This window comes from Toxotes jaculatrix, chromosome 11, assembly GCF_017976425.1.
Source record: "Toxotes jaculatrix isolate fToxJac2 chromosome 11, fToxJac2.pri, whole genome shotgun sequence".
NCBI lineage: Eukaryota > Metazoa > Chordata > Actinopteri > Toxotidae > Toxotes > Toxotes jaculatrix.
This window is the reverse complement of record NC_054404.1, coordinates 8,908,040-8,916,254: the sequence shown is the minus strand read 5'-3', so window position 1 is coordinate 8,916,254 and position 8,215 is coordinate 8,908,040. Positions and strand designations below refer to the sequence as shown.

General features: G+C 39.8%; 1 protein-coding gene across 1 annotated transcript; it reads right to left on the bottom strand.

Annotated features, from left to right (window-relative positions):
- Nucleotides 1-1,451: 1,451 nt before the first annotated feature.
- LOC121189751 (G-protein coupled receptor 26-like) lies at nt 1,452-5,167 on the bottom strand. Its single transcript, XM_041050174.1, has 3 exons — nt 4,497-5,167; nt 3,721-3,834; nt 1,452-2,627 (listed from the first exon to the last, which is right to left on the bottom strand). The coding sequence occupies exons 1-3, from the start codon at nt 5,165-5,167 to the stop codon at nt 2,351-2,353; spliced, it is 1,062 nt and encodes a 353-aa protein (XP_040906108.1). The 3' UTR covers nt 1,452-2,350.
- Between the last annotated feature and the right edge of the window lie 3,048 nt (nt 5,168-8,215).

Genomic DNA, 8,215 nt, shown 5'->3' with positions numbered 1-8,215 from the left:
GAGTTTGTGAAGGATAGACGATAAAAATGTGATTCGTGACGAAGGTGAGGAGGATGGAAGATGCAGATTCATGGAATCTTTTAGTACTGTCACAGCTGCACAAACTTGGATAGGTAGTGCCTACTTTCCTCTCTTTTTCTGGGCTCCTTTTCTTCTTTTCCCACTTCTTCTATCAGCTCTGCAATTAAGAAAGCCTTAAACGCTCAGCCCTGATGCTTTTGTAAAAAGTCTTTGTTCTGCTGCCACATCAACAGGAGCAGCAGTGGGTGGAACACATCTTAAATGATTTTTCAAATTAATTATTCCTTCTCCTTGACTTAATCAGCGTGGGTGAATAAAGGTGCTAAGATTTGCCAGACAGTCTTTTGGTAAGGCATTGTTAAAGTAAAAATTTTCTGAACTGTCCACGCATCACTTCACGTCATACAGCAATAAATACAGATGTTACTAAATGTGTAAGAAGAAACTTGTTGAGGTTTTAAAATGTCAAAATGCACAGCATTTATTTCAATATAATCACAAACGTATTTAGCAAAAATCAGACACAGTTTTGACAAAAATAAATAGATTTTATGCCTTTAAGGCTTCATACTGTCACAGTAAAGTAAAAGTACAACATCCTGATTTGCCAGTGTTGTCAAAATGAATCATTTTTATAACTCAGATGTCACATAGCCACTCATATGTCATGAGCTGGAATGTTAATTACACATCACTGAATAGTGGCTACCACATTCAAATAATATTTCACCCTGTTTTGCCAGATGCACCAATACAATGTGGTGGCATTACAAAATAAACATTACTTAAAATTTTCCCACAATGTGACCAAACTGCATAACAGGCTCTATCATCACACCTAACCACACCACAGAATACCAAGAAAATGACAGAATGTGAAAGGTTTCCTCTGTTGTGTTTTGATTAAATAAGAGAGTTCATAGTCTAAAAGGCACTTTCGAACTCAGGCCTCACAGCTACAACATACAATAATTTTGATTGAACCATCAGTGCAGTGCACTGCTCTACTCTCTACAACATGACTGTACTGTTAAAACCATATGTTTTAAGTCATTCCTTGAACACTTACAGTACTTTAACCAGGTAGAGAATCAGCATTGAGGTCAGAAGTTAAGCTTGAATTTCAGAAAAGAAATCCAGCCATTCAGTTCAGGTGGAATGTAAAAGTTCTTACACTGAAAGGCCTAATTTGTTGTTGTTGTTGTTGTTGTTGTTGTTTAACATAGAGATTATTTACAACTACACCAACTTGTGGTAATGAAAATATACTTGGTCTTATTTTGCTTTTGTTAATGCATTACTGATTTGACCAAACCTTAAACAGCATCAGCAGATGTTAATACTATCAATTTAGTTGTGTTGTAGTTAGTCCATGTATAAGACAATGATAGCATGGCTCATGCATTCTGAATTTTGTTCTGTTTCTGTTCACATTTGGAATACAGTTTGTGCCACTAATGACACAATTAACAAATTAGTCACCATAATGTTGCTTTCCATGTTACACAGGCTAGTTGACACAAATTTACGAGTGTGCTACAAACTATCTCATTAGAGGTTACCATTCTTTGCAGAAAACCACTGTGTTACACTTGTTTTGAAATACTTAATGCCATTACAACCTACACACACACAACCTACAAAAGTGGCTGGTTTATTCTTTTATAAACAATAAGGCTAGTGATATTCTATATTTTTCAATGTGCCACAGAGCTCCATTGTTGTCCAAAAACTATTATAAACACATCTGTGAGCCTCACCACTGCACAGGGTGCCATGTTCCATAATCACTATGAACATGGACACTGTAGATAATTGTGAGTTAACCCCATGTACACAGTCCTGCAGCTGCAAATATTCCCTAGGCAACAAATCTACAAATAGTCCCGGACAAGTGCACTTTATACTCCTGTTTAAGGAACATTTGCAAAAAAAACCCCAAAACTAAAACAAACACAAAAACTGCAGTACCCAGCTGTTCAAGAAAATTATTTTACCTTTTTAAAATTAAAGTATTTATTTGTGACCTATTTTTCAAACTTGTCCTTGGTAGGAACAGGAGAGTATTGAAAGACAAATTAACTCATTGTTGGTTTGGGCCTTTTCATGAGGATTGTTGACAATAAGAAAAATACAGAATATTTCCAGCCTTGTACTTCATCAAGTAAATAGGTGACAAGCTTAATCACTCTGATGTCACACCATCACAGAGAGGTCAATCTATGGTCATACCCCTCGACTCATGAGTGTTAACCTCAAAGTAAGACGTCAGACCCAAGCCACCTTTAGCTTGGTTAAATACCCTAACTGTCTCTGAAACTGATGACCTTCACTGGTCGAGTGGCTTGTTGGTTGGTGGCTGGATGTTGTTAGTTGTGTTGACGTTATTATCGCTCCTCCCTGCGTTGTTCTCCATCCTGAGGGGGGAGGAGTTGAGCGGACTCCTCTTGAGGACTTTGTTTGCCAGGAGGCTGCAGGTCTTCCTGTACTGGTGGCGCAACAGCGAGTAGACAAATGGGTCACTTGCTGCCTTGCTGTAGGCCAAACATTTGGACAGCACACCCCAGTGAGGGCTTATGGGCCCTGGGCAGAAGAGCTCTACAATTCTACCTCAAATAAAGCAAAAAGAGGAGGGGGGGGGGGGGGGGGAAGCACACACCATCAATGAGCAAAACGCAGCAGTTGAGCCAATTCTTAGATCAGCGTAACTGGAGTGGAAGACATCCAAAGCAAATGAACCTCCCCCAGTGCTTTAATATTGTGAAAATGTCATCATTTCACTTCACTGAAATGCCATCACTGTGTTGGGCAATTTGAACTGATGGGTGTCAAGTCATGCTGCTTCTGGACTTCTTGCTGATTAAAATCAATTTTCACTGAATCCAAATCCGAACTCTTATTTTGTCCTAATAAATCAAGTTAAAGCCAAGACAAAGTGAATACCAACTGGAGTATTGTTTTGTTGTTAATCTGTCTTCTTAATTAGTGTGATCTCCTTAAGTCTAACATGTCTCACCACTACACAGCTCCTAATGTGCTTCCTTTTTATTTCCATGCCACAAATATAACAGCTTCTGACAGGTTGCCACCACTAATACTGGGGCTAATACTAATGAGAGCCAGTGCTACGATCACTGACTCATTTGCTATCTCTCCCTTTCTCCGTCTATCTCCCTCTCATCTCCTCGGATATAAAGGCTCCATGACAAGGATTAGAAATGTGTGTAGAACCAATAAGCTCTGACATTATGAAAAGGAAGCAGTTAAAAATGTTTCATATCTTAGCTGATAACAAGACAGCATTGAAAATAATTGTCACCATCTGTATTCACACAATAAGCCCAGTATAAAAATATCAGCAGCCACAACAAGGTGAGTGAAGATTCAGAATCTCTCCAACAAACAGATTAATCCTTGGGAGAGTTGTTATCCTTATTCAGCACGGTGAGGAAGATAATTTGAAATCTTATATTTTATTGCTGAGTAAAGACAAAATGTGTAGAATTCAAATGTAGCTCACAAGTCTGTCCCCTCAATTATGTGAGATTAAAAAGACAGGAAAAGGCAAGAAACCTTCACATGTTTTGATGATAGGGTACATGGTGTTAAATACCTATCATATCTCTCTCTTTCTCTCTCTCTCTCACACACACACACACACACAAAGATCCTTAAGCAATATTATAAATCTCAGCTCACCTTGTAATGACATAAGGGGTGAAGCACACCACAAATGTGCCGATGAATGTACTGATCTTCTTGGTGGCCCTCTGCCTCCTCCGCTTCTGCTCATCCAAGCATTTCTGTCGTACACTGCCAAAGCACACAGGTACCATTATCTACCCAGGAGGCATGATCAGAGACATGCAGACATAATGAAAACAGAGAAAGCATGTGGGATGGATTTGAAGGAAGCACTGAAATGTGTGCCGTTATCTCTGGGGATTACACTGGAGAAATTTCACACTGCACAGATATCAATTATGTAAATGGACAGCAATTCAAAGTTTAATTGGGTAGAAATTAGGGCGCATAGCAAATGATGGAGAGACAAAACTGAGGAAGGCCTTGCTGACCTTAATGAGACGTGATCATGTAAACACAGACTGACAGCGGGCTTGACAGAGTCAAGTCATCATCAGAAGCATTTTGAATTCATGTGAAGTCAGCCATAGGGAAGCTCTTTACTTAAAACTCTACTTTTGACAGTATAGTGCTGCTGCCAAATCCCCAAAAATATTTAATGTAACATCATATAAAACAAAGAAAAATAGCAAATCCTGAAAGTGGAACCTGAAAATTGTTTTTTTCTTGTCATTTTGATAAATGTCCCTTAGAATGGATCCACATGCTCCCTCTGAAATGCTTCACATACTGGATAAAATAAAAAGGCAAGACACAAACATTTCAGAGAAAGAAAAGTGATTAAAATGAACATATGAATAAGAGTGAAGGCATCTCTGGTGATTGTTTACCTGGGGTGAATGTCCACAAGCAGCACCAGCGTCTGCATTGTGATCACGTCGATGCGTTTACAGTGAAACCTGGCAACTTTCAGCACTTTCAGATACGTTACACACAACACGATCAGCGTGAGGAGGAAAGTGAGCGAGTGCAAAGCCACGGTGAAAATGATGAACTGCGTCCCGGCTCCCTTCGCCCTGGCGTTGCAGAGAGTGCACGATGCGTAAAGGTGGTGGTACCCGACCCAGGAGCGGCAGGTGGCCACTGTGGAGAAGCAAAGTGAGTGAATCCACGTGTATCCCAGAGCTATCACTGCATCCCGGTGCCGTATTCTTGAGTGGTAGCTCAGGGGGAACACCACCGCTACCCATCTATCGATGCTGAGAGCTGCCATAGTTAGCATGGAGTTTGTGGTGAGAAACGTATCGAGGAAACCCACAATTTGGCAGAAGCCGCTGCCTCCGGGGTGGCCCGTGGTGATGAGCCCGACAAGAGTTAGTGGCATGTTGGACACGCTTAGCAACAGGTTACAAAACGTCAAGTTGAGAATAAAAAGACCGGGCACCTGTTTGCGGATCTCCGGGTTGTACAGAAAGCAGATCAGCACCACAACGTTGGATAGCAGCGACACGAAAATAATCCCCAAAACCAGCACGGAAGCAACTATATCCGTTGCGTCCATGGTGCCTCGTCTCAAATATCCAGACTTTTGATGAGTGCATCCACAGTCCTGATGCGAGCTGTCATCGTGAGTAACAGTCACTGCAGATGTGAGTCCAGTACATTGTCATGCTTATACCCTACCCAGGCTCCAAATGTCTTCAATAAACGAAGCTGTTCCTCCAGCAGCGTCCACGATTAGGTCGCTGGGAATTCATAGGGAGAATGCTCCCCCGAATATGATGAGGAAATTCGGAAGTCCGTTTCATGGGAATGGGGTCACAGCAGGAGACTTGTTCTCGTGAGGCGCTGCGGTAGTTTTCAAGCACCCCTGTCATGCCACTGGCTCTCACAGCTCAGGGTTTCCTGGCTGCGCAATTGCGCGTTGACATGATGAGCAGCTTTGGAAACAAAAGAACGAAAAAGTACTTCAAGCTTTTGGTGTCTGTAGCTATTTATACAGTCTTCTCAGCCGGAGTCTGAAACACGCTGCTGCACCCCTGTTCAAAAATAGCTTTTTAGTGTAAAAATAGAAGCACGACGCACGATTGCGTGGCTGGTGGTAAGGCTGATGTCATGAGCGTCACGTTGAGCACATCAATTCTGGTAATTAAATGTTTTGTGCAAATTGTGCATAAGTTCGTGGATTATAAAAATATCACAGTGTTTATTATTATTATTATTATTATTATTATTATTGTTATTATTATTATTATTATTATTATTATTGCAAGTCAGTGTCTGGCCAGATTGAATCATATCTCATAACCATCGTCACTTAAGTTATTAAAATTTCTCAGCAGCAAACGCTCAGCTGATAACTCAGTCCTCAGCTCAGATAACATTGCGATGGAAAAGACTCTCGTCAGTGCAGTGTTCATAGCCTTATATGGCGCTTTAAAAGGGCGCAGTTTAGTGGACTAACTCCATCCAGATTATTAGCTCCACAGTACAGCAGTACCACCGCCTCTGGCACACAGCAATACTGTGTTTACAGCCCCCACCCTTGGTAAGAAAGGAATACTGTGTTTTCAGTGTCCCATGGCCAAAAAAAACCATGTAGATTCCTGTGTGTGTGTGTGTGTGTGTGTGTGTGTGTGTGTGTGTGTGTGTGTGTGTGTGTGTGTGTGTGTGTGTGTGTGTGTGTGTGTTGCTAATAGTGTGAGCAAGTGGGATTGGCCACATTGACTAATGTTGCTCTCATTTTTGCAGGAACTGGAGTGTACACAAGGGAAAAGGACAGTAGGGGTTATAAGGTTATAGATAATAACTAATGGCTAAAGTATAGTAGTAAAATAAAGTAGAGAAAATGTTCTTAAAGAATCAAAAGAAAAAATACTCCTTTAGCAGCATTTTAATGTTGTAGCTGATGAAGGTATACCCAATTTTAACTAGTTTATAAACTCTAAGGGAGATAAATCAATAGCAAATGCATCATATTACATAAATTGATCGTATATTTTGAATGGAAAATGTTAATCTGCAAAGTAACGCAAGATTATCTGTCAAATAAATGAAGGGAAGTAATAAGCACAACGTGTGCCTCCGTAAAGTAGCTTAAAATGTAAATACGCAGGTAAAGTCTAGGTATCTCAAAATGGGATTTCAGTACAGTCCTTGACTAAATGTACTATAAAATTATAAAGTGTTATTCTTCAAGCATACTTCATGCAACTGTGCTTGATAAAAAAAGAACATGATTCACACTTTTGAATTTCATGCAAGTACAGCTTTTGTAAAAGCCTTAAAAATTTTAACAGTGTCCTCTTTTCAATTTAGCTAATGATGAAGTGAAAAAAAAAACAGTTTAACTCTGCTATGTTCTCTTCAGTAGTGCAAGGAGTTAGTGGTCCTAATGATGTTGCCATATAATTTATATTTCTCTCATCTCGTTACAGGCATTGTGAGATTTACAGTTTTTGCCAGAAAGTTAAAACAATGACAAGACAGCAGTGGAGGGCATAGTAAGTGTATCTTTCTGTGATTTGCCCTCACTCTAAATCTTCTCAACGTCCACTGATCTACGGCTTTAATAGATTGGATCAAACAATTATTTGTTGCAGGACCGGCATCATGTCTGAGGCAGGGAGGCAAGATGACAAGTCTGCAGATCATCCTGCTGATGGGAGAGGACATAAATGATTCTCTGTCATCCTGTAGTCATGATAAGGCGGTGTGCTATTGGGTGTTGGGATCTTCAGTGTAAAGAAAGCAGAATTTACAGAATGAGCCTTTTCATGTGAAGACCGTGATGAATGACCACCATATTATATTAGTCATATAGCAGTTTCTGCTTTCACCTATTCTTTGAATAGACTCATTCACCAGTGTCATAGACCGCCATACATCTGATCTCTCTGAAAATTTCAATTAACATACTCAATTAGACCCCCCAGTAAGGATGAAAAAAAAAAATCATTTACCTCAGATTAGTTCCAGGACAAAAATTAAAAGCATGGATGTGATCTATAGTGTTTAATTGAAAGAGATTTCTCTACTGTCCAGCTACAAAGATAGGAGAAACCAGTCTATTTGTTATAACAGTGGTCACACATACAGCTGTCTAGCTGTTCTATAAATTATTGGCAATGACAAATTGCGGCTGCACAGATTTTCTAATTAATTCCTCAGAAAGAGAAGTTTTTCGCTTCTGCCCTGTCCACATAGTGAAGGAACAGATAGTGAAACTACATTGGATTTTTTATACACAGTGTCAAGTCTCTGCAGTGCTCCCCTAAAGCTTGACTTCATTTGCTTGCAGACTTTGAGTTAATGAAGTGAAAGGTTATAGCAGCACACGGCCACATATATATATATATAACCCTCCAAAAGTCTCTGCAGACACCTGCAAGTTTTTTTTCCCTTTATTTACATTTATAGCAGATGTAGTCTCATCTCAGTGACGTGGCTGTATTCTAAATGTACGTATTCCAAAAACTATTCTTGTTTCATACACTTTGGTGAACTATTTTCATTAGTGTGGATTTAAAAAAATATTACTACATCCCATTTGCAGCTCTAAAGTGAGACAAAATCTAATTAAAGGAACTGTCTTTTAAAGCCACTACAT

What these genes read in the sequence shown, in the direction of transcription:
- LOC121189751 (XM_041050174.1), bottom strand. Translation starts at nt 5,167, where the DNA reads ATGGACGCAACGGATATAGTTGCTTCCGTGCTGGTTTTGGGGATTATT. An exon ending in CTTGTGGACATTCACCCCAG is followed by an intron (nt 3,835 to 4,496) that starts GTAAACAATCAC and finishes GTGCTTTGGCAG; the next exon opens with TGTACGACAGAAATGCTTGG. An exon ending in ACCCCTTATGTCATTACAAG is followed by an intron (nt 2,628 to 3,720) that starts GTGAGCTGAGAT and finishes TATTTGAGGTAG; the next exon opens with AATTGTAGAGCTCTTCTGCC.